Raw genomic sequence first — 27,799 nt, forward strand, 5'->3', positions numbered from 1 at the left:
GCTCGGTAGTTCTCACAATCCAAATCCACAATCCACAATCAATACTTAATAATTATATCAAAATATTTCTGTTTTTACATTCTATTGTGTTTTATAGTTTTTTATTTAAAATTTTCCTCATTCTCATACGCAACCGTTTCCTCATTCTCATACGCAACCCCATTTTCAGCATCATCTTCAGCCGCATCCTCAGCTACATGCTCAGCATCATTCTCAGTCTTATCCTCAACTTCATCGTCAATATCATCCTCAATCTCTTCCTCAGCCTCACCTTTAACATCATTCTTAGTGTCACCCTCAGTATTATCCTCACTGAAGCACCACAATTTTAGTATTTATAGTTATATCGATGTATTTATAACCGAAATCAGTCATATAATCAGTTATCACTACAACATTATAACAACTGTGTTAGTAAGGCAGCCTCAACCTCTGTATCATCCTTAGTATCATTTTCAGCCTAATCCTCGGCCTTATGCTCAGCCTCATCTTTATTCTCATATTCATCCTCATCCTCAGTGTCATTCTTAGCCTTATCCCCAGCTTCATCCGCATCATCCTCAGTCTCATCCTCAGTCTTATCCTCGGTGTCATTCTTAGCCTCTTCTTCAGCTGCAGCTGCAGCATTATCCTCAGCTACATCCTCAGCACCATTCGCAGCTTTGCCGTCAGCTTCATCTTCAGAATCATCCTCAGTCTCTTTCTCAACCTCATCCTTAACATCATTCTTAGCCTCATCTTCAGCCTCATTCTCAACTTTATTCTCAGCCTCATCCTTAGTATTATTTTCACTCAAGCAACACAATTTTAGTATTTATAGTTATAGCGATGTATTTATAACCGAAATCAGTCATATAATCAGTTTCCATTACAACATTATAACAATTGTGTTCGTAGGGTAGCCTCATCCTCAACTTCAGCCTCAGTCTCATCTTCATCCTCATCCTCAGCCTCATCCGGAGGCTCATCTTCATCCTCATACTCATTTTCAGCGTCATGCTCAACCTTATCCCCAGCTTCATCATCCGTATTATGCTCAGCCTAATCTTCGATCTCATGCTCAGCCTCATCATCAACCTCATCCTCAGTCTCATCTTCATCTTCATACTCATTCTCATCCTCAGCGTCATGCTCAGTCTTATCCCCAGCTTCATCCTCAGCCTAATCCTCAGCCTCATTCTCAGCCTCATCCTCAGTCTCATCTTCATCCTCATCCTCAGCCTCATCTTCATCACCATACTCATTTTCAGCGTCATGCTCAGCCTTTTCCCCAGTTTCACCCTCCGTACCATCCTCAGCCTAATCTTCGGCCTAATGTTCAGCCTCATCCTCAACCTCATCCTCAGTCTCATCCTCAGTCTAATTCTCGACCTCACCCTCAGCCTCATCCTCTGCCTCATCCTCAGCCTCATCCTCAGCTTCATCCTCAGCCTCTTCCTGATCCCCATCTTCATCTTCATACTGATTCTCATCCTCAGCGTCATGCTCAGCCTTATTTCCAGCTTCATCCTCAGTATCATCTTCAGCCTAATCCTTAACCTCATTCTCAGCCTCATCCTTGGTCTCATTCTCAGCTCCATAATAAACCTCATTGTATTCTTTTTGAACATCCTCTTAGAACGAACAAACAGCCAACCTCTTAGCAGTCGGTTAATATTTAACGATAGTGCAGTCACACTCCGACAACGCAGGACCTTTGAGCCGCCTTTACGGTCCAGAAATTATTCGCAGCACAAACCTACTTCTCGCTTCATGAATGCCTTCAAGGCATTGCAGCATATTATAACCATTGGCATGAGCTCGGATGTGATTAGGCATAGACTTAATTTATACTTCAGAGGACAATTACGTTAACTCTAGACTATTTATTTTATGACTTGTAATTTTTGTAACTTTTGTAACCTGTAGAATTAGATTTATTGTCATTATTGCTTGTATAGATTTAAGAATGGGTAAAGGGCTTGAAGCCTATATTCGAAATACATTCAATTTCAATTTCAATTGCATTCATCCTCAGCCTAATCCTCAGCCTCGTCGTCAGCCTAAACGTCAGCCACATCATTCATATCATATCATCATTCATTCATATCATCATCATCATCATCATCATCATCATCATCATCATCATCATCATCATCATCATCATCATCATCATCATCATCATCATCATCATCATCATCATCATCATCATCATCATCATCATCATCATCATCATCATCATCATCATCATCATCATCATCATCATCATCATCATCATCATCATCATCATCATCATCATCATCATCATCATCATCATTATCATCATCATCATCATCATCATCATCATCATCATCATCATCATCATCATCATCATCATCATCATCATCATCATCATCATCATCATCATCATCATCATCATCATCATCATCATCATCATCATCATCATCATCATCATCATCATCATCATCATCATCATCATCATCATCATCATCATCATCATCATCATCATCATCATCATCTTCATCATCATCATCATCATCATCATCATCATCATCATCATCATCATCATCATCATCATCATCATCATCATCATCATCATCATCATCATCATCATCATCATCATCATCATCATCATCATCATCATCATCAAGATGTTTCATTCAATCTCAGCATTCTAACTAAAATACATAAATGTTGTTGGATGGTGTAGGATCGTAGTTTCTTCTTCTTCTTCAGCATACAGCCGGGGTGGCTCGTGCTGTTTCAAACACATGTCACCATTCAACTCGGTCTTGGGCCACTCGTCGTCAATTTCCTAGTCGTCTCAGAAGTCGCAAATCGCTTTCGACTTGATCGAGCCAGCGTGCACGTTGGGCCCCCCTGTTCCTGGTGCCGGTGGGGTTGTCGAGGAGGACTATTTTCGCTGCATTGTCGCCCGTCATCCTTACGACGTGTCCGGCCCACCGTAGCCTGCTAATTCATACACCTCCGTCACTCTCCGCTTTCAGTTTGTACTCCGCCAAATATCGTCCGCAGCTCTTTTCGCTCGAACACGAGCGCTTATGTCCTCTGTGAGCAATGTCACGGCTTCAAGTCCATAAAGAACTACCGGTCTAATAAGGGTGCGGCGGCATATGCTTTCTGATCGTAACGTTTTACGAAGGGCAAAGTAGGCCCGATTTCCCACTTTGATACGCCGCTGGATCTCCTTACTAGTGTTGTTGTCCGCGGTCTCCAGCGATCCCAAATACACGAACTCCTCTACCACTTCTAGTTCGTCGCCGTCAACGGTTACCGTCCGTGGGAGACGCGCGTTTGTTTCCTTTGAGCCTCTTCCTTTCATGTATGTGGTCTTCGACGCATTTATTTCTAACCCAATTCTCCTAGACTCCGCTTTCAGTCTGGCGTGGATTGCCTCCGCCGTCGCGAAGTTCCTGGGTATCGAAGTCATCTGCAAAGCCTCGAAGTTGGCTACCCTTGGTAAAAATCGTGCCTCTCGTTTCGATGCCCGCTCGTCGCATCACCCCCTCAAGAGCGATGTTGAACAGCATGCAGGATAAACCGTCACCTTGTCTCAACCCTCGCCGCGTCTTGAAGGGACTCGAGAGTATTCCAGAGATGCGTACGAAACACATTGCTCGATCCAATGTAGCTCTGGTCAGTCGCGTCAACCGGAAACCGTCCGGAGCTCGAATATATCGGCACCAACTTTTCAAAAGGGCCAATCTGCAAAATGTAAACAACCCCATAACTCTCACTCCGAGTGGTGAATGACCCGTCGGTTAAACCACTCCATAATATACTCAACAACTCTCACTCGGTTTGTTTATATTTTGAAGATTGACCCTTTTGAAAAGTTGGTGCCGATATAATCAAACGCGTTAAGCAAGTTATACGCATTCTCATAGGTCCTCAGTCTTTTCTCTTTACTATTTGACATAAAATATCAACTTTATCTTGACAAACACTACTGAGTGAACTACTGAGTAGATGTAACAGATAAGAAAGTAAATAATGAAGAATCATTTTCGATTGTCTTTTCCAGCGCAAACCATTTACGGTCGGAGGGAGAAGGAAAAAAATTACCGCTAACGAATTTATCTTTCGAATCATCCACTAATCTACTGTTCCCATCTGGAAGCCAACGTTGCGCCAAACTTCAAACTCATCCTCGTTAAGTTAATTATCCGACACACGCGAAAGCAAAGTCAATCCTGCCGGTCGCCTTTCTGGAACAGCAGCGCCGCAGTCGGTCGGGAACGCGACCCGGGGAAATCAGCCCAATCGCTGCTTGACACACCTATCACCTGCCCCTCTCATGACTGGCGACGACAATAGAAGTAATAGTTTTCGCTCGGTATAGATAAAACTCCAACGTAATGATCACTAATGAGAAAATCAATTATCTAGTTCTTCCTTCTCGCCGGCTCCACCTAGAGGAATGCCAAATGCCGTCCCGTAGACCCAGCCAACGTGCCGATCCATTTTGATGCTTCAGGACAGACTTCAGTTCAGTTCACACCGACAGACGCGAGCGAATGGAATCTTCATTTTGTTGGCTTATCGCCTAGCCGACAACTTGCAGGGTGGAGATTTCATAGATTGTGGTGATAGGAGGCAATGAATTATTAGAAGGCCGGAATTGTACACGGTTTCGGATCGATATTCAAAGCAGCGCTGCTCTCAAACGGTCCTGTGTGAAAAGATATCCTAAGTAAACCGTTTCTAAATTATATTCCAATAAAGTGGAAGACTCAAGTGGTTCCAATTTGATTATCACATAAACTCTTTCAATATACGCCAACCGAAATATTCTCTTCAATTACACACACCTTTCCAATAAATTGCTCGAACCGCAGTTCTTCCGTGCCAGTGCAGCATTTAAATAAGAAATGAAGCTACCTCAACCGGCTATCCCCATTCCAAAGTACGTTTTGAGACGTCCTCAAGCCTACACTGAACCTGGCGTGCCTCGGAAGAACTATTTCAAGTATTTTAATAAACAGCTCTTTTCTTCGTTCTGTGACCATTCAGACTGTGCTCCGTCCTTCCCATCCGTCATCCAACCTACAAACGAACCAAACCAATCGACGACGATGGTAAGGATTTTCTGTGCCGTCAACGAATTTCGGACTGGCTTGATGGCTGGCTAGTGCATCGGCAAATTATTCGGAATCTTCGTTATTCCTGCAAGTCATTGAGGCCTGTGACGAACGCACACATGTCGTACGTTTGCCGGCAATTTGTGCGCCCATATTTGAGCAACTCTAATGATCTATCGCAACCCTGCAGGAACTGGCCAAAGCCTGGCACCCTCGTTCAAAAGAACAACAATCCAATGCTATACTTACGTTTTGATTTCGCCGTTGCTGCCGAATCTCAAGTGTCTTGAGACAGTTGAACGTTCGTCCCACCGCGCGCCGGGCGACTTGGCCGAGAGGGGCAAGAAGAAATGATTTATTAATTTTAATTGAAGTAGATGATCGCCTTTCTTGGGCCCGCGCTAAACGCGGCTTGGACCCCCACGGATCAGGATTGCGTGGCGTGATTTGCGGCAGCAGCAGCAGCAGCGGTGCGGACGGCGTACGCAGTGAGAAGCAGTTCAGCCAGAGCGTCGTGATTTTATGTCATGCTGAGCCGGTTGGTCGCCGCTGGTTGGGTTGGTTGGTCGGTTAGTTGGTGGTACCTTTGCCACAGCTCAGACACCCTCTGTGGGCTGTCTGACTGGTTGCCGGCATGAGGAGCGGAATCCCATCGTTTTTTTCCCGTCCTAGTGTCGGGTAAAAACGAAAGGAAAAGTGGATACGACGACGCTACACACAGGATGTTGAATAAATGTGCGTGTTGGGTTGGATGTTTCGTGATCAAACAAATCGAAAGCTTCCGTTTGTCGAATAAAACTGGCGGCTTGGTGCGACTAAGTTATACAATTAAATTTGAACTGATTTGAGGTGAAATGGACTTCGAACGGATTCTAATAGCTATGTGCAACAAATATTTATATGCGTGTGAACGACAGCAGCGATTGCACAATTATTTTTCAAGCACAAAGGCAGTATTAACGGTCCAAAGAAATAATCTAGCCAATTAATTAATAAATGTGTTTTATATCGTTCAATGTGTTGCCATAATTTACTTCTGATTTTCAAAATGAATGACCAATGTCTTTTGAGCACTTTTTTCTTGTTCTGATTCCACCACTGAACCAGTTGACTGAATTCTGATGATGTAAAACCACATAATAAACCAGGTACATTTCGTATACACGGAGTAAAAGTACAGTTGTAAAGATTAAAAAAATGGATGCCATCTATCCAACCGATTTTATAATTATTATAAATTTTGAGAGCCACCGCAACATTAATTTAACACTCATATTTTTGCAAAATATTGTAACTTTTTGATAACATTCATTGGCAGAGAATATCACACCACTCCACCACAAATTCACCCAAATTGCACGCAATCCTGCCGAAAATCCCGTAGACGTAAATCGAAACCTTTCGCCGTCGCTGCGCGCCAGTAGCACGTAACAAGTTAACCGACAGCAGCGGGACTCCAACTTCTTCGAAACCCAGAACCGTTCGTTGCTGAGCAGCTAAAGGCTCGCAACGTCGCCGCCGTTCCGGCCGAGAAAAAATGTGCTGGCTGGGGAGAGATAGGCAACCGAGCGCTTTCCGATGCCGAAAGATGGCAGCAATAATGTAATTGAATCCGCGTCAAATCGATTGTCGTAATACTGATGCTGACAGCTAGCGGTGTGGCCGCATTTTCTTCCAATTCAATTTCACCTTCCGCCCGCTCGACGGTCTGTAGCATTGTAGGGTATATTCCGCAGCTCGTCTCACCCGCCCGCCAAGTGACGTCGGTACCGTACCGTACCGTACGGTACGGGAGAGGATGACATCTTGGACCAACTGTTGTTCGTTATTTATTGTTTGGATCAGTATGTAAATTATTGGAGATTTTTTGTGCTTTCGCTTTCCTCCTGCATGTGCTCGTCGCGTCGGTCACGGCTATTCCAGTCACATCCCGGTGTCGATAAGCCGCAGCACATACCTACATGCAGACGGAACAGGAAGACCGATGACACGTTGTAAAACGATACCGTATTCCTTCCAGTTCGAAAGTGCGAATGCGACCGGTACTGTATCGAGTTTATTGCTTCGCCAGGTGATATTTTTAGAAAGACTTGGGAAAGAACCGTACGGTGTGGAGTGTGCGGATGCTAATTGGGATACCAGGAATCTTTACTGCATTACCTACCTACCTACTAATGCCGAACGAGCAGATTGGGTTACAAAGAGTCGTTCATCAGCCGCCGGGCCGTCCGTTTCCAATCATCATTTATCAGGGAACCAGTCGACGCGTTGATTCGATTACGACATAGAAGGGAAATTAGAACCGATTCCGGGTGGTTCGGTTAACTTTTCGCTCGGAGCTGAAAATTCTCAAATGAGCCAATTAGTCCTACCGGTGCGTTGCGCTGGAGCTCAAGGTGCTACACCTTCGGTCTTATTTCAGCCGGAGTGCTATTTCAATCATCCAGCTTTGCTAATTTTGGACATGCGGAATATTGACGTACGTAGTCATCATTAGTTTTCATCAATGTTAGTAAAGTTATTCCTGTATCGGAGTACTTTCGGCTTTTTTCTACAAGCGCTTCTCATTTTCATACACAAAATAATGTTTACGGTGAAATCAATATACCTAACTAATACAAAGCCTTTGGATTACAGAGCCGTCAAGGCACTCAAAAATCACTCAATTTTGAGACTAAACGTTCAGTTTACTTTATTTATCATGGGGACTCTCTGCTTAATTTCTATCTCTGCTTAGTAATCTACCGACTCTGTAAGAACCAGTCTATGTTATATCTGTCAAAGCCAGACGTTTTCTATTATTTGGGTGTCCATTTGCCAAAGCTACACGGAACATTTTGCCACATTTTGGGAATCTACCAGTGGGTTTTTGGAAATCTACACAATCAGAAGGTTCAAAAACGTCAAATAGAATTTCTTTTAATGAGAAAGAATAGGGAAAGATTCAAGCTTATAAGAAAAAAACGGTAACAATTCGATAAATGGGACGAAAAATCAGTAGGGTTTATCCGTGAATCCGTGAATTTTGAAATCACTGAAAAGTTATTATTAAAGCATATTATTGATATTACGCAACTGACTTTATTTCTTAAATTCGTCGTACCGTTTTCAAATCCGTCCATCAAAATTTTTCATCGTCCGAACTAAAAATCACAACAATGTTTACGAAGCTAACGCGCACGAATTTGTGTAGGACGGCATGACAAATGTTATTCTGCAAAATTTCTGCAGGTCAGGCAAGTTTTCCTGACTGTAGAATAACGACAATGCCTTACGTGAGTTATTTTCATTACGGAAATTAAAACGATTAGTCGACATTTTCTTCTTCGTCGCTCGAAAAAACCTAGGAAATTTGGCTGGTAGGACTTCTTTAACGATAAAAAGCATTTAGGTAAACAGATCTCAGTTCACTTTGGTTAATCGCGTATGATAGACAACAAACTAAAACATTAGGGAATAACTAGTTTTGCATTGTGTGTCATAAAAATACTGATATCTTATATATAAAAATGGAAGTGAAAAAGTTCGACCGCGCATCACTTGAGAACGGAGCGTCCGATTTGAGCCGTCTTTTCTTTATTGTGTTCGTTTCCACCACCGCTATGTTTTTACGGCGAGAAAAGTTGAAAAATTCACTCGGAAGATACGAAAACTCGAAAAATTAGTTTCCCATATAAAACCCGCAACGCATTGTATGCGCCATGTCGTTGGCTGCTATGATCATCGTACGATTTTTTGCAGCACCGTTGTCGTATTCAAACAAACACGTGGTTACCTTCATTGGAATCGCCACATCTAACAATGCTATTAAACATTTTGGGGGTTTACAATTTCAGAAAATAACCAATCAATAGGTCCAACTTATTAATCAACCTAAACTCAAGTGTCAGCAATAAAATTCGTTAATTTCATTCATTCTTTCATTCATTTATCAAATTTATGAAACAAACACGAATTATTTTTATTCCTTTTTACATCGGATGCGTAGCCAGAAGATCCAGTGCAGGTTAACAAAAGGTTTAAGCACTAAAATCACTAAATTGCCACTTCCCAATCGTCAAATGAAGAATACATTTTGCATATGTTAACGGATTATGAGCATATTCGGTTTAACTGAATATCAAGCTAATAAATCAACAGTAAGAGCGTGTGATTTAGAATTTAAAAAAAATAGTGAACGAAGCAACTATTATACATCGTATTTAAGGGATCAGTCCCGGCGTAGTGGATAGCATTCACGCCTTTCACGCCGAGGACTCGGGTTCAAATCCCAACCCCGCAGAAGTCACGAATGACCCAAGCTGGTTAAAGTGACTATAATCAAAACAAAAAACAATCGTATTTAACTTTCAGTCGATTTCATTTCGTATTAGACTCTTTAGAAGTGTAAAAAGGTTTATAAAATTACGCTTTTATGTTAAATTGTTTTAGTGCGTGAATTACCAAAGGAACAATACAGCGATCAATTGATTTTGTGGAATAATAAAATTTAGTTTGTTTTGAGAATTGAGAATAACAATTATCGAGATTCAGCAATGCAATTCCTTTGGGTAATTCTTATCAATAGATTTATGAATCAAAAAAAAATAAAAATCTGATGACTATTGATAGTGAATACATAACAGAATATAAAATTGGCCCTTAAATTATCGAGAAATTCCAAAGTTGCAGCAGACGATATTAGCCGTCGTACCAAATTTTACAACAAATATATTAACATCCAGTATTACGATTTTTAACCAGCAGAGTTTATAAAACAAGACTCAATGCAACTACCACAAACACGACTGTTGATATTGCGGGGATTGGCAAACCAACTTTTACACCGATATGCATTTCTTACTAATGACTTAATACAGTTGTTAAATTTAGACATTCTCTGAAATCCCAGCGTTTAATAAACCAAACGCAGAACTCCTTAGACAACGGCAAAACTTGACTTATACCTAGAAAATATTTCCTTTTCTAAAACGCAGCAGCAGTTCATCTGAAGTTTACATATCGTATATTTAGCCCAATTTGTGGCAGTACGAAGTTTGCCGGGTCTTCTAGTTTTTAATAATTTGTGTTGGATTCCCGTCCTAATAGGCAATTACGACGAAGCAGCAATATACCCTAGTTCAGATAAAGCAATAAGTAAAAATTTAAAGATCTAGAACATTTAGTTATGATCTAACGAAAGTAAAAAAAATGTAGTTATCAACAAGGGTTAAACCAAGGTTAGTCAAGAGAGGTTTTCTAATATTGAAATTTGTTTTTCACCCCCGCTGGGTTACCCTTGACGACCACCGAAATTTTCAAAGCGGAAACTGCTGAATGTAAAAAAAATGTCGATGGTTGCTAACCAATCGTTCCGCGCACTTCTGTTCTACAAACTGTGAAAACTAGATCACCTATTTTAACTCACCTTGGGTTAAACGATCCATTTTGAAATTGGTTCTAAATTGCATCACCTTGCTATCGTAGATCAACCCTAGGTTAAAACTATCAGTGTGTGAGGAAACTAATTTGTAAGATTTTACACTATCAGCCGCAATATTATTCGATTTAAAATTCTAACCCTCATGCACAAACAAAACCGTTCGTAGAATTCGGCAGGTTCCAGGGTACTTCTCTACTCGCAATTTCGGAGGAGATTGGATTACCTACGACTGGAAAGTTTGATCTGGCATTCACCGAGAAATATTTGTTAGAAAAGTGCTGTAAACTCAACCTAGCATTAGCAACGGTATCCATCGTGACACATAAAAGTTCAAATTTTCTAATGATCTCGCGTATTCTGTTCTATAGACTGAGACCATTAGAGGAATTACCCTGCGTCAGTAACTAGATAACTTCAACTTGCAGACTCACCATCTGTTTGTGGTTTTTAAAGCGGTGTACGATTCAGTCAAACAAAATAAGCCGTGGCACATAATTCTAGAACATGGTCGTGCGACACTGGATGGGTCAAAATCAAGTCATGCTTCAGAATACGGGTGAGACCTCAGCCGTTTTCGTAATGTTGAATGAATTGAATGTTTCTTAGTTTTGCAGATGACGTCGATATCATTGGAATCAACCGTAGAGCAGTGGAAGAGGTTTTCGGGCCTTTTGAATGGGAAGCAGCAGGACTGGGAGACCCCTTTCATTAAGGAAGTCATACCTTCTTGGGGGGAAATGCAAATTCATAGGGCGACCAACACGCTGACTCATAGTGATGGAACGAACTGATTATGCAAACAGCAACTCGGAGTATACCACAATAGATCTAACTAATGGTCGCAGTGGTCCAGGCTCCCATAAAAAAAAGCAGGACTGGGACTGACCATTAACATCGCCAAAACGAAGTACATGGTTACTGGTAGCGAACGTGGGAGTCCGAATGATGTTGGTGCTAAAGGTGAAGCTGGATGAGCAACGAGATGAACTAGTGGAGGCATTCATATACTTTGGTACGCTCGAGACATGTGAAAACGGTGTAAGCCGTGAAGTTAAACGACGTATTGCAACTGCGAATTGGCCTTTCTACGGATTACTTAGCCAGTTGAAGTCCCGTAGTTTGCTTAGGACAAGCTACTAGCTACTAAGCTAAGTAGCTACTTAGGACAAGGGATTTTTGTCACTTTTTCTGGCGCACTTCCCTAACACAGACATCAAATTGATCTATGTTAATCGTGATTCGTAAGTTTTGTTTGGGCGGAAAGATTTCATCACTTTTGCTGGCGTACTTCCCAAGCACAGATATCAAATTAGTCTAGGTTCAATCGTACTACATTTCGTTACATTTTACACTACATTGTACGTGCTACATTCCGTTTTCGTCTGTTCAATACGTCTTAGGTTCTAATGGGTTCCAAAAATAATGTCTCGTTACTTTCGATGACATCTCCAATCAACAGTTTGTTGCCATTTCATCTGTCTGAAATATACTCAATTCATCAAGGCATTCAGGATCCAAAGCTGACTTTGTCTTGGAACGGACTCGTTTGTTGACTTTCCGGCGAGCTGCCATAGACAAATGGCTCTGAACCTTCGAAGAATATTGCACTAACGTCTCCTGAACAGCCTTAGACACCCCTTCGGCATCAGATCCTGCTCATCTTTTCAAATTATGTCGAAACACACTAACTTGACTTGTTTATTGGGTTGGGTTCGTGATTATGTTCAGAAATGCTGCGTTTGCTTTGTGTTGCTTGTTTAAAACCGTTGATCTTGCTCTTGCTGGACATTTTTCATCAGTACCAGATGAATGGCAGTGATCGCCCAGACACTCCCAGTAGTGAATATTTTTGTCAATCTGTAGAGCATTCAATATGAAGATACAACACAGCTAAGTGATATTTCATCACAGTTAATTTTTCCAATTACTTCTTTACGGTGGCAGTGGAATATGTACTCGGCTACAGCCAACTTATTCTTCCCACCACGTGCCGATTTCTCAATTTCACGTTGACGTTTTTCATTCTTATTCCCCAGAACGTCAAATATACTCACACTCAAAACAATCGACACATCAAGTTTACGTGAAAACATAGGTAATTCTCATCCATCACACTTGTCATGAAACATTCATGTGACTTGCACGCATACTAACGAGTTTACGTTCGATCTCGGTAAATTTTATAAACTTTCTAGTACATGAAGTTCATATAAGTTGCTATACAGAAGTTTACATGATTTTACATGTGGATACGACGTGTCGATTTTTTAGAGTGCATGAATACTTGAATGAAAAGTAAGCGACACTGAAAAAAATCAGAGGGGTTGGGTATAAGACACGACCGCATACGAGACGCTGGACTACGTAAGTCTCTTTGTAGCGATAGTAGCATGTACCCATGCATGTAATAATTCGATTCTTCTTGTATACATGCTACATGCAGCATTTGTTGACACTAACTTACATATGTATATATATATATATATGTATATATGTATTTTGATGACATCAATAAATTGTTATGTTAAAATGGCTGTACTGCAGGTTGAGAAATCCAAATATTTGCAAGGCGATAATTTTTTTACAGGGTTTTATTCATTTTCATGATTGAAAGCTACTAAATAAGTAAGTTAAAGTTGTTTGCAAAATGTGTTGTACTTGACCGCCTTCTACTGAGTTGACGATAAAATAAACATTGATATCACTACGGATCCTTCCTGCCTTGTCTCGTCCAATATTTTCGAAAGAAATTAATTTAAATAGAATGAATGACTGTTGAAACTATGTAAAGGATTGCAGGTAACTAACTAATGTAAAGCAGCAAATGAAAGGTTCAAAACTATTCTCGGATAAAAGAGTCACTGATTTTCCTCGCTTTGAGAACAGCTATTCCTTGAGCCCGGTTTCCTTGTAAGACAACAGTTACGAACAAATTCTTGCAGTACCTAATTAGGGCACGGGAGGGCATTTTCAGCCCATTAGGCGTTGGCATCTATTTTTTTCGGCCTATGGCCTAGTGCTAGTGGAAGAATAGGTGGTTTTGACGTTCTTTGAATGAAAAATAGTAGATTACTTACAGTCTTGAGAAAATAGTTATAACATATTCAAATTGTATGTCGGCAAAGTATTTTTACTGGCGAAAGAAAAGGCAAATAGGCTGAATTTAGAAACCTACTAAAAATACCCTCCCGTACCTTATATGAATACAGTCTGGCAAAAGGAAAGGGTTAGAGCTGACTTTTCTGTGACGTTTCACGTTCAGGTCATTAATTTGGACTAGATTCAATGCTTAAAGATAAAGTCACCTGTTTTACTGATTTGTCTCTTCAGCCAAAGGCATATATTTATAGTCTTTTTGTCGTTTAGTACTGCTGTTTTTGGCATTTTTGTCACGGTTTTCAACCTTTTCTGGTGTCTTTTAGTCGTATTTTGTCGTCATTTGTCTTTTCGTCTACTTGTCTACACTTCTTCGTCATAGGGTTAAGAACTAGTTTTAAGCAGTCTAAGCGGGTCACTGATTGTTTTACCTTATTACATGCGATGGGTTGACTAAGTGGGGGATATCAGCATACCAATCATGCTATCTTTAGTTCTTCAAGCTGTTACCATTGGAAGACACTATTGTTGAGCTAAACTTTTGATTTTTCGCTTTAAAAGTTGGAGCGGCGGAACTAATTTTGAACAGACCGAACCCATTTTTACCCGCAAGGTGCTTTTTTAAGCAATCCTGAAATCTGAATTTTTTTACGTCCCCTTAAAAAATCCCTCGAACTTTTCCCCCCATTCAGTAAGTTCGCGTTCCTATCCGCGACCTACTAATCGGCATCTGATGCGTAATCGCCATAGCGTATCGGCATTGATGCGTAAAATGCCATCTGTCTAAATTGTTTATCGGGGCATACACTCACCGCACCGTTCGACAAACGGTATTCGTCGTCTCTTTTATTCTCTGGTGTTCTTATGGGAAACTGCGAGTTTGACGTCTCACTCGCTGTTCATAAGGATGGTGGGAGAACAAAAGAGGTAAACATATAGCAGTACAAACGATCCGACTCAGAACAGTGTTTTCAAAGCAAATAACATTGAAACACATCGTTGCTTCATTAAATCACTGAGAAAATCTTCGAAAATTATTGAACAAGCTGTCTTTTGTGTTGTTTTTAATAAAGAAAAATTAATTATGAACATACATTTCTCTTGAGAGTATTGAACCACGTTTTCACCATAGGAGGTTTCAGTTAATTTCAAACTTAAAATTCTTATTTCCAGAACCGAAACAGTGTCTTAGCAACACGATAGTTCATCAGTTGTGCTGCAGCTGATGCTACTGGTGAACAGGTTCCGTCATTTTCAGAATTTGTTTTCAGTTTTGTTAGAAAATAATAAAACTTTCGGCTAGTGACAAAGCCTTGGATAATAGAAAAAAAAGAGAGTGAATAATATGGTATGTGACAATTGAGTGCTTGACTTTTAGAGTGGTTGTAATCAGTGCTGAAAAATGTGATGGATTCGTTAGTAGCGAGGTGGCGATTGCCGTCAGCAGCTGAAAAATGTACGTTTTTGGACAACAATTTTTAATTCATCATATTTCTTGTCGAAAACCCAATAAATTGTGTTTGTGTGAATCAAATGTATGGTTAAGTGATTTGTGAAGATGATCCTATCAAAAGATTTTGAAAATATGAATAAAAAAGTGCATTTTCGGCTCATTTATGTTCAACTGATTAAAATAGGTTACACTGCTTAACTCGTTCCTTACCCTATCTTTTCGCTGGCATTTTACAGTTTGTTCGTCGTTTATTTGCTGTCTTTCCATCATTCCTTCATCGTCTTTTCGTCATCTTATCGTTGCTTTTTCGAAACCTTTTTGTCGTCTTATTGTCATCGCCTTGCTGCCTTTTCTTCATAGTCGGCGTCTCATTATCATTTATCTGTTGTATTTTTATTGTCTTTTTGCCATCTTTCCATCGTATTTTGTTTTTTTTTACATTTAGCCGCCTTTTCTTTGTTTTATTGTCATCTTTTCATCATCTTTCGTCCTGTTTTTGCCAAGACAACTAAAATGTTGTCTTTTTCTTGTCTTTTCGTTGGTCTTTCGTCGTCTTTTTGATGATGCCTGTTTGGCAGTTTTTAATTGTCTCTTTCCCATTTTTTGTTGCAGTTTTGGCACTCTTTTCGCCGTCTTTTTATCGTATTTTTGCCATCTTTTTATCACTGTTCCATTGACTCTGAATCACATTTTCGTCAACATTTCACCGTCTCTGCATTGTATTTTCTATATATTTTAGTCATCTTTTCATCGCTTTATGAAGGGTTATATGTCCAAGCGTTTTAATTTATCGCGTGCGTAAAAAGAGCATATTAAACATTAATACATATAGAATAAGGATTTCTTCTACTTGATTATAAATAACAACCTTATTCGCTTGATTTTGAAATTCTATCGCGTACTGTAGCGTACTTTTGCTTTTTGTCACTAAATGAAACTTTCATTTTTTCCGCAAAGTTTATAAAAATCCGTAGATTTGATTACTTGATCCGTAGGTCTGTAGAAAATTCCCAAATCCGTAGAACTACGGATAAATCGGTAGATCTGGCATCACTGCTCTGGCGTACTTCCCAAGCAAAGACATCAAATTGGATTAGGTTTAATCGCGTTCGTAAGAAGTTTTGTTGGGACGAGAAGACTTTGTCACCCTTTCTGGCGTACTTCCCAAGCACAGATATAGAAGGGGCAATTGGAACAAACTTTTTTTTTGTTTCTTTTGGTAAATGTTTGGAGAAGTCTATTATAACTTTTGAGAAACAAAAACTACCTAAGAAAAAAATAAAAATATCGCATTTTATTCCCCCTTAGAACTTCATTGAGATAAAGCAAAATTAACAGCATTGAAACAATCCTCGCATTTCAAAATTCTTACATGCTAAATTTTACTTTTGTGGTAACCTCCCCTAAAGTGCACGACTAAGCAAACCGGATAGCACAGCAACACTACCTATACTCGCCTTTAACACAAGAATTCTCATGTTTTGCTCTCAGTCTACCTAATGCTGAAAGAAATTTTATTTTTAGTTTGACATTTATCATTTAAAATCGTAAGTAAAACGTCTTCGTTAACTCGCACAGGAGTTTGTCGGTTTGTTAGTCAGTTTGAATCACTTTTATTACCAATAAAATTAACAATTAACAAATAAAAGGAATGAATCCGTTTTAAGGACAAAAATAACAGAAAGTATACAATAGTTAGGAAAGTACAAAACTGTGAACACTAGATTTGTCACCATTTTTTCGAACCCCCAAAATAATCTATCACATGATCAAATCGATACGAAAGAAGTACGTCTCTGAATGGTACCGTTCTCGCAGCAGCTTTTATACAGTTACAGATCGCTCAAACATGCTAATGAATCCAGCGGAAGCCACAAGACAAATGACAACCATTACTGCGATGATGGTGATGAGAATGGTGATGATGCTGCTGCTGATGATGATAATAGCAAAAGTTGTAGAATTCGATGTGGCCACCACTTTAATTACACCAATTATAGCGTCATAAAGCCAGCGACTTTCCGAAGAGCTTTATCTGCAAACCAATTGTTTCGGGGCCATCCGAGGGACACCACACCGAGATAGCAGAAAGTGAATCTTAAGACACTCGTGGAACGTCACGGTCATAGTCAGTCTGTGCAGATGAAAAGGCGATGAACGGTCGTAAAAAATTATGCCGACTGTGGGGAAACTGACCACTGGCTGAGGGGGTTTAGGAGTAATGATAAAATAATAACGAGCAAAAGTATTTAATATGGTCTTCCGAGGCGACTCGGCTGTATGTCGCTCCGGCCGCTCTGGCCGCTCCGGCTATCTTGGTTTGTCAAGTCCGGAAAAAGGGGTTGGAAGACCGACGACGGCATTCACTTTGAAAGTCAAGCGACCGCGTACCCAGCGCACGACGAGATAAGCGGTATGAGTAACGCAACCAATTTACTGGCAAAATTTGTGAGGTGTAAAACGGCTGTGAAAAGATGAATTAACAGAAACTGGCTCCGGTAGGCCGTTTTTCCAATTACGGCCTGTAGCCGCCTAATAATATTCAATTTGCTTTATTATGTAGCATTTTATATATAGTTTTTTTTCCTGCTGCTTGAAAATACTGTCTTGATGGGTCGTAAAAACACGGCCATTAAAACGTTGAATACATTGTCGGACGCGAAAGGTGTGAAACGATAACACACGATAGCAGTTTTTTGGAGGTGGTGATTTTAGATTATCGTGCGCCCAATTATCAATCGTGATGATGAGCGCTAGTTTATGATCAGCGTAGATGTCTCATAAATGTCGTTGATTTTCTTTATTAAAATCGGAATGACAACATGTCACATTCGGTTGACATTTTCATTTGAAGTGCAACCAGCTTTGGAAGTTTCACAAATTCGACCCTCGAGGCTAATAATTAGTAGCGCAAGGACGGTTGCGGAGGATTGTTTTAGACAGAGTAAATTACCGCTAATTGGAATTATTTGGATAAAACTTTGAGTCCAACTAGTTATTTTGGACCTTTGTTATTTGTCATAAAGGCGTCAGCCTCGTCGTATTGTGAAATGCAAACTAGCAACTGTTTAAACATGAGTACAATTACCTTGTACCCATCATTTGAACCTAATTATTACAAACTTAGGCTAAATCAGAACAATATTTTATCGAAAGTCACATCTCCTCAACAATTACGGCAATTGCTTGTTTTCCATTACAACCGAAATGATTGATCAGCATATTTGAATGTGTGTCCTCTCCGGTGCACCATCCAATCCGCACCGCAGAAAACAACCCAAAACCCGAGTCGGCAATTTTCCTTCACACGCACTTGAGTGATTTCCTTTCATGTCAACCCTCGAGCGTAAGATCGATTATTTTGTACACTCTGTGTTTCTGCCGCCAGCCATTCCTTTGTTGCATCATTCATCCGCACTATCCGTCACACCGATGCCAAATTATATCGGTCGGTACCGTTTTCGTTCCGTGTCCCTTTTGGCGGCCACCGCATCCTCAAGCAGAAGTGTACCTATTTCGGACGCATCATCAGCGAAAGCAACACGCAGCTTTTTCCGTGATTAATCGATTGCGCCTCCAGCTGAGGCATTTAGATCGATTATCGGCTGCCCTTCCTGCCGATGGATTTCTCATGGCTTTCAGTTCAGCAGAATGCTAGCTGGCACTGCTGATGCAGCTACGAACTGCAATACAGCAGCACCGGAAGAAGCTGCGGTGGCCGTCTGGGCGAATTTTTGGGATAAATGGTTGTTGTTTTTTTTGCAGTCAACTCTAGGGTGTTTCTAAAAAAATATTCGTCCCCTTTGAAATAGTTAGTACTTCTATTTGATAACCGAATTTTCAAATTTTCAAAGCAAATTTGGAAACACTCTTCATCCGTACATTTATTGAAATGAAGAGTTGATCGTAGAAGGACCCACCATGCTATCCGAGCTTGCGGTGTCGCGACATGTCAAAAATTCCACGCCACCGTCTCTGCCAGCCCAACCGCATCAGACTATGGGCATTGTTTCGGAACAGGCCGGGCTCGCATTCACGCAGTCGATAAAAATGTATTCAACCGTGGTCGGTCAGCAACCATCAGATTCACTGGCCAACCGGCCAGCACTGGCGTGCAGTCAGCTGCGTGCGAGCTGCCGGCCGGGGTCCTTCTCGGTATGCTGGCCGCCGGGCAGCCGGGACCTACAATTTGGAATATGCACACCAACAATTAATTCAAACGCAAATTTTTGCATAAACCAAAACCACAATAATCTGCATATTACCGGAAGGGATGCATCCATTTTTTGGTCGCGAAGGTATTTTTCCAACACGATGTCCCCGCGTTGGAATTCTTTTGTGTGGCTTGCGGTAACACACATTCGCCCAAACGTCCGGCAGGTTTCAATGGTATCTACTCACTCGCCTGATTGAAGTGCACAGAGGAATTTGCGAGCTTGCCGAGATGGCTATCGTGTGGCTTGCCCGCTGATGCATCAGACTCTGAAAGAATTCATAATTGCATTACAAACACGCTGAACATTTGCATAATTGCTTGAGTATCGCCCGATAGCGCTATCGGTTGGATCGGTAGATAAAATTAACTTATCGTCTAACATAATTTTTGAAATTGGAATCCATCACGATCTGAAATAAAAATGGGCGATGTTTTTCGAAAAATATGTTAAATACTTCACTTGACTTGAGTTTATTATTATTTCATCACTGTAAAGTAATTTTGACGTGGTCATTGCCCTAGAAAATAATATCAACTCGTCGGCGGGGTCAGCGTCACAGTAAAAATGCAAATGCATGATTTTGTTTTGGTGGGCGACCACGATTTTTGGTGTGGTCCTTGTCTATTGACAGAAATGCACGACATTTTTCACCGAAAAAAGACCTAACTGAGATTCGAAAGAATAACCCGCCCTTGACACTTTTTTCCGTTCTCTTTCACAGGAAAATAAAACATCTCGAAAGAAACACGATTCCTCGCGGTTTGGCAACGAACGTGTGGAGGTGTTTTCTTTCCCCCTCTGGTTTGCGGCTATTTCTGTATACAGCTTCAGTACTAAACCGCGTCACGTTGAAGTCAGTCCCACCCCGCTGTCTGATACTTCCTCGCGTACTCACTCACTCACTCACTCACTCGCTCGTTGCCACCAGAACCGCCGCCGAAACACGATTTATTTTCACGATTCTTAGATTTTTATTTGTTTGTTTTTTTTTCTGTCTTTCTGCCTTTCCCGCACCATTGATCTTCTTCCCATAAGTATGCAGGTCGCTTTATGTGTCAAGTCCCACTTTACAGTTTTCTTCCCGCCGGGGACGACGACGGCGGCGGCGGCAGCGTACCGACTGCCAACCATGGAAGGTTCCAATCCGAAGAATTATTTATGATACTTGCTTCGCTAAATGGCTTAATATTAGTATTACTCATTAAGTAAAATGAGCTCGTTACGAATGAGGAATATGGCCAATTTTCTAATATGCAAATTTTACTACATCATACTACCGATAAGTGTTATTACTTTTTGCCGGACTGGTGTTAATCTGCTAGAATCAATTGACAAGCTGGGGAATATTGGATAGTCGACAGAATAATTCTCGTTTTGATTTTGATCGTAAGCTCAATCGAGCAAGAGTTAATTTGTTCTATTTAGGCTGTGAACCATTTCGAGAAATTTTCAACTTTTTAGTTGAAATTTGACAGTTCGATAATTATTTCACCTGTCGAAAATAACCCTACTCTGAAGTATCCCAAGCAGCCCAAGCAGCACATTTTTGACATTTTTAGTTGAAGAAACTTATTTACGAATGAAATTGATTCTAAGTCAGTTGCCATAACTGCTTTATAACAACCGTGCTAGTAGTGATGGTTATTTTTGACAGTTCGTTGGTTATTCTGAGAGCCAATGAGATATGCACAGGTAAGGAAGAGAGCTTCGATGTTTTTCACTGATTTTTCGTTGTTTTTTTTTTGCAAATGTATGGATGCTTATCATATAATGAATTTGTTTATTCAACCCTGGTTGAAATGAGATGAATTTTATCTATCAAATAGGAGCAAATGAAAACCAAAAATTTATCCTATTACAATCAGAAAGAAAAAGATATCTATATTATCACCTTATATGCTCTAATTGAGCAATACAACTATTCTGAACTGATTTTAATCACTCGAGGAAAAATAACTATCGAACTGTCAAATTTCAACTAAAAGGTTCAAAATTTCGCGAAATGGTTCACAGCCTTAGAGGACACCATTTATGGTTTTCAATAGCCAAAATATATCAGAACAAACAAAACCAATATTATAAGTTAATTAGGACAGCATATTGTTATTTATATCATTTATAGACTAGATTTTCGGGACGTCCTCGGAAGTATAAATTGCATGAATCGAGTCCAGCTTAAGTTTTTTCACAAATGATAAACAACGTGCGTAACATAATAGGAAGCTACAAATACATAAATGCAAACTTTTCATTGTCCTACTCGAGAACTAGTTTGATTTTGACACGATTTGCTGCTCGATACAATAGATTTAATGGAAAACCCCATTCCTTTTCTAGTAGAACCTCAAATTGTTATGGTAAATATTTGCTTGCTACAGTATTGTATAACAACATATTTAATATACAAGAATCCATCACAATTTTAAAACATGTAGAGTTTTCATTGCATCTAAATTTGTATTTTCACATCAAACATTTACTCTTCCCCAAGAAAAAGCAACCTTTTTGGATTCTACTTTCGAATACGATTGGACTTTTGCTTTCACTAAACGTGAAGACAGAACATTTGAACACACTTATAGAGAGATTGTTCATACGACATCAATTAGTAAATCGGTCAACTTAATAGTGTAGCTGCTTGCAGCCCTCTATAGATCTTACGGCTATGAAAATTTTCAAATCATCCACATACAACAGTTTGCATCTCGTTGGAGTTACAAAGCATAGGTCAGTGAAATATATGAGGAAAAGTAACGGTCCTAAATTAATTCCCTATGGAACACCAGACTTACTAAAAACATTGCGTGACCAGTGTGAAAACACATGTTTTTGTTCACATTTGCTTATACCTGCTAAAAATTAAATAACTGTTAATACAGTATCACAGAACTATTCTATTTCATCAAGGAGGAACACAAAAATTGCATTCCCACATGAAATAATAAATCAATTTTTATTTAGTAGTTGCACTGAGGTGCATCATTTACACTGCTTCAAATGCGCAAGGCAGAGGCACTTAAAACGACATATTAAGTGAAAGCCATACTAGATTAATTATAGAGTAGGGCGAAACATAAGTACTACGTTTGAGGCTGTCATCATTTTTCGTGAGATATAAAGAAACACAACAATAAATTATTATGCCATATCGTGTAAGCATTTATGCAGAATATAATAAAGTTTTTCTCTACAGTATTGCCAACTTTTCAATTCTCTGCATGATTAGTTATCTGTTAAAGATGCAACATAAATGTTCCGCCAGAACTTCAGCGCAGCGAGTATAAACTACTGCGGGAATGCCATCATTAATTGAGGGAAGTTACATTAATCAAGGGAATATTGGTCTCATAGCAACAAAACAAACAATAAAGGTAAGAACTCATGTCTATCAGCGAGATTGAAAACATCCTACAATGCTACGATCAAACAACTAAAGTATATTTTACGCCTTTTTGAAACAATATAGTCTCATTTAGTATTATGAATTAAACAAAAACTGAAAAGCTGGCAACATTGCTGAGAATATGCTGCATAAATGCTTACATAAATGCATAAAGTAATTTTACTCTTTGTTTTACATAAAAAAATGCGGATTTCTTGCTTTAAAACGCTATATCTCGAGATCGGCAAAGAACACCTTGGGGCGATGAGTGATTCTTAAGTTGCGCCATGCAAAAGGAGGTAAAATCAAATAGGTTTTTAGAAGCCGATCGGCTAAAGGGTGTCCCACATCAAATTGCACCACGGAAGAAACGCTGTAGAAAACTATCTAATTGACCGATCCTTTTCAAACTTTCAGACCACAAAATATAACCCGTTAGTAAGCTTTTGGCATATTTGTTTTATTCAACTTCAATACTATAACCGTATGCTCGCTCCTTACGCTTAACTCCAATCAAAAAGTTTTGTACTACCTAGCTGCAGCTTCATTTGTACGGAAATCCACTTTTTCTTCATGTCTTTCTCAGACTTGACCTCCTTGGGATGCTTCCGTAGTGCCTGCTTCATAATAGCCTAGTATTTTTCGATGGGCCTTAGTTCCGGTGCGATGGAGGCGTTCATGCCCTTGGGTACGAAACTCCGTTGGATTCGTACCACTCCAATACATTCTTTGAATATTGGCACGAAGATAGATCCGGCCAGAAGGGTCGTAGGGCCCTCGTGTTGCTTCGACAGAGAAGCCAGATGCTTTTGTAAACACTCCTTGAGATGAATCTGCCCGTTTACAGTCCCGGTAGTCACGAACGGCGGACTCCATTTGCCACATGATGTATTTCTTGGCCAAATCATGTATTTCTTGGCAAACTATGTAAGTTTCTGCATCCTTACTTCCTCCGGAACATCAAACTTGTACTGGGCGGTGAAGTACAGTAGCCCCGGAAGCTGCCGGGAGTCCGCCTTCACGTCATCAATGATTAGATAATTGAGAATTTTCCAGGTGTTTGCAGTGCGCAAAATAAATTCGCGATGTTGCTTTTCGGGTGACGCCATTTTTCCCAATTTTCGAAAAACTGATTGCGATAAAAATAGAGTGTAAACAATACACTTTAAACTACTTCTACTCAAACTTTCAAGAGAATACCCAATGGGTAATTTTCTACAGCGTTTCTTCCGTGGTGCAATTTAATGTGGGACACCCTTTAGGCATGAACTGGTGCTACCAATTTGATATATGGCTCTTGGTACGATTGAGAATTGCAGTGCCAACAATAATTTCAAAAAGCTTGGAAGCTGCAGACAAACTGGTAGTTCCTAACATTCCGACGATCGCCATGCTTATGAACGGGAAACATGAAGGATCGATTTCAGATACTAGGAAATTTTCCTTGTGCGCTTGTGCAAAGAACTTGTTGAAAACACAAAAAAGCGCCACAAATAGCTCTAATGCCCAGCGACAAAAAATAGTTGCCAGAATTTCATCAGGTTGAGGGGAAAATGATCGCTTCAATCTACGACCTGTATCAACAATTATCACTGGAGTAATTTCGAAAGTGTCGTGGTCGATAAGTCCTTCAGGAACATTCACTGCATCCAGAGCCGTAGCGTGGCATTTTGGCACCCTTGACGAAGACTCGATTTAGCACACCCTCATTTGTTAAAGCAGTGCTCTTTCGGAGTTTATTATTTTTGTCAAGATTTTAAGCCTCCAATTAGACCTGTACTAAATTTTGGACCACATTTTTTCAGATGTTGTTCCAAATTTTGTAACAGATTTTGGAATGGGTTTCTGGACCACATTTTTGATCAGATTTTGGACCAGATATTGGACCACATTCTGGACCAAAACCAGATTTTGGACCCGGACCAAATTCTGAACCTGGACTACATTTTGGTCAACATATTCTTTCATCAGATTTTGAATGCAATTTTGGACCAGATTCTAGTACTGAACTAGGTTATGAACCAGATTTGAGACCACATTTCTGATTAGACTTTTTGGGCCAGATTTTGGGCCGCACAGTTTTTTGACCAGTTTTTAATCCGAATCAGCCCAGAATTACCCACGTAAAATCAGTCCAATTTTCAACTTTGAGATACTATTGCATCAATATACGAAGCTCAAATACTTAATGTGATATTTTCCGTCAAACTGTATCTATTTATCTTCAAAAAAGTGTCACCTAATGATGAAAATATCAATTTGTTTCTAATTCACGGCGAAAAGTATAACATTTGTCAAGTGATGCTATATGGCATCATTGGGATATTTGGGGCGAACCAACCAACGGTTGAAAGCCCCATCAAATAGTAAATAAATAAATAAAATCATTGGGATAATTCGGGTTAAACCACCAATCTGATTTTAGATCAGGTTTGGAACCAGATTCTGGACCTGAACCATAATTTGAACCTAACTACACCGTGGACCACATTTTTATCAATTATCGTTTCAATTTTCAGAACAGACGTAGACTTGATTCTGGATTTGGGATTGGATGTCCGGAGATCATATTCGCTGGTTAAAAGCTTTGAGACAAATAAAGTTTGCGGAACTTGTCCACGTCGACTCAAGGTGCCCACGCTCAACAGACGACAATGGCTTTCGTACGGGGTACGGAAATGAACGTGCAGAAATGTCAGAGTCATTCCTACACTGATGACGACAACGACCACGACGACAGGCTTGCTAGACCAGCATAGTACCTCGAAGCTAAATGATTTCTCGTCAAGTATTCCAAGATCCTCCAAGATCATTTACCAGTATCAGTTTGGCTCCAGAAAGTTCGTAATCGTAAAATTCCCAGGACCCGCATTCGGACGTGGCCGACGTCGATATTGATCAGCATGCAGGGACCTGATAAGGTGGCACAATGAGGAATGGCGTGCTGTCCCAAGTATGCTTTTTTCAGCCATCATTTTGCAATTTTCATCGATCCTGGTCAATAACGGAGTAGCAGCACACGGGCGGTATCCTATGCTTATGCTAAAGTTCGTAATCAAGCTCGATTGCGCATTTAGTGCGATAAAAGCTGATGGCGCAGCATTTCTCCACACTTAATAATAATTGATTACTTTTGTCACTAAACAAGTCCAAAAGCTCCTGTAATATTCTGCAGTTCTCGATTTCTCTGACTACAAGATAAGTTTATAAGACATCTATGAAGAAAAGCCTGCCGCCTCCATTTAGTAGTAACGATGCTTCTTTTCTGTAGGTACAGAATAGCAGCTGCCCGAGATTTCTACCCTGTGGTACACCAGGACTATTTTTAAATGCGGTAGACTGTCATGTACCAAATCGTACGAAAATTTGCCAATGATGGATAAAGTATGTTTCAACCCATCAAAAGCGGCTTTTAATGGATATTAGTATAAACTGTGTCAACTTTGGCACTCGTATTCTTCACGCGATACAAAGCTCAACAAATTTGTTAGTACGGATCGCACAGGAAATAATCCATATTATGTAGTGGGCTTATATAATTGTGGTAAGCTGCAAATGTCGCGCCTCTCAAAATGATTTCGGATATCTGAGATTCAACACACAATGTACGACATCAAATTTATCTCCTTTTTTGTAAGATAAAAACTTGCAGCACTTCTAAGATGTCGAAAAGTATTGCTGCGATGGGTTGTGGGTCAGCAGAATTTTAAAATAGCCGTAGGAATTATATCAGGTCATGGCTAGAAAGACGACTTAACGCATCTAATTGCGGACGAGATAGATGTATACTCACTTATCGTAAAAATATCCATGCTTATAGTGTATCCAACGTAATATTTCTTAAAGCTAGCTGAATTTGCGCATCAGTAAACTTAATATTACTGAAGACACTTGAAAAATGCTGCGCAAATAAATTGCACTTTTCAGTTTATAATTGCTATTTATGTGTTTACATTTTAAACGAAACTTTCCATAAATCATTGAATTAAAATTTTAAAATATGCAACAAATTTGCGAGCAACTTTATTTTACATGTTTAATCATAGGCTCTATTTATAGTGAAAAACGCCGTAGGAAATTCTAGCGCCATCAATTCGTTTGTTTCCTGCACAAAACGTTAGCAGTAATAACCAGACAAGCCAACATAAACAGAGAAAATCACACATTGATCCACCTAGCGGTGGAAAGAATTCTACACATAGTGAACTAAATGCCGACGGATAGTAAACCGTTTTCACTGTTTTGATTATATGAAAAATATATAGCTTTATATTAATATGCAAGTTTCTAGAACCTCTACCCAGTAACCATTAACATGAGCAATGAATCAACTGTTTATCGACATACCAAATATTTTTTACTGTACGTTGTTGTATTAGCTATTAGCTATTTGACTGCATAGCTGCTGCAAATTGACATCCAAAATTCTATTCGATTTCTTTTGATCAGTAAAAAGTACTAAGTCTTGGTGCTACATTTCGCTTTGCGAGCATGAATTTCTGTTTTACGTTAACTATCCCACTGACTCTTACAGTCTTTTCCAGAGGTTTTGAGGTTCTGGTCCTGATCAGTAATCAGCTCTAAATAAGCATTTGTCTATGATAGGGTTTACTTTTGAACAACCTCATTGATTTCAGTGATTTAGATTGTAAAAAATAGTATTTTAATGAGGTTTCTAGGTTCGTACAAAATCGGAATTGCGATAGACTATTTCGACCAACCCAAGTAGCACTACTCTAGCACTTTTAGTTGTATAGACTTATTTATAACCAGAATCAGTCATATTTCGGTTACGACAACTACTTTGTAACAACTGTTTTAGTAGGGACGTTGGCTGTAACTTTTAAAATATACGCAACTTATTTTAGCAATTTCTGATGAACAGATCACAGAAATCACACTTCAAAGTATCGCTTTTGCATTATATGCTGCACCTATAGAAAGCCTAACAGAAGTCCTCGTGATAATAAAAACTTTCAAATGCTGTGAAGTTTCTTGTAATCGGTTTGGAATTCACCAAAAAAAAAATTGAATCGCATTCATTTTACATTTTTATATGCGACCGATAAGGAAAACATTTGATCAAAAAGCTATATAATAGTGACCGACAAAGCCGTATGGTATGTGGTCCGGCTTTTTTGTATCGAT

At 39.7% G+C, this 27,799-nt stretch overlaps 1 protein-coding gene across 1 annotated transcript; it reads right to left on the minus strand.

Annotated features, from left to right (window-relative positions):
• Window positions 1-460: 460 nt before the first annotated feature.
• Window positions 461-26,463, minus strand: LOC128740814 (sodium/potassium/calcium exchanger 1-like). The gene is made up of 6 exons (XM_053836379.1): window positions 26,445-26,463; window positions 19,454-19,534; window positions 19,131-19,234; window positions 1,377-1,527; window positions 884-1,016; window positions 461-791 (listed from the first exon to the last, which is right to left on the minus strand). The coding sequence occupies exons 1-6, from the start codon at window positions 26,461-26,463 to the stop codon at window positions 461-463; spliced, it is 819 nt and encodes a 272-aa protein (XP_053692354.1).
• Window positions 26,464-27,799: the final 1,336 nt, after the last annotated feature.

This window comes from Sabethes cyaneus, chromosome 3 (genome assembly GCF_943734655.1).
Source record: "Sabethes cyaneus chromosome 3, idSabCyanKW18_F2, whole genome shotgun sequence".
NCBI lineage: Eukaryota > Metazoa > Arthropoda > Insecta > Diptera > Culicidae > Sabethes > Sabethes cyaneus.

What these genes read in the sequence shown, in the direction of transcription:
- LOC128740814 (XM_053836379.1), bottom strand. An exon ending in TGTGCACTTCAATCAGGCGA is followed by an intron (nt 19,235 to 19,453) that starts GTGAGTAGATAC and finishes TCCAAATTGTAG; the next exon opens with GTCCCGGCTGCCCGGCGGCC. An exon ending in GGCAGAGGATGAGGCTGAGG is followed by an intron (nt 1,017 to 1,376) that starts GTGAGGTCGAGA and finishes CGGATGATGAAG; the next exon opens with CTGGGGATAAGGTTGAGCAT.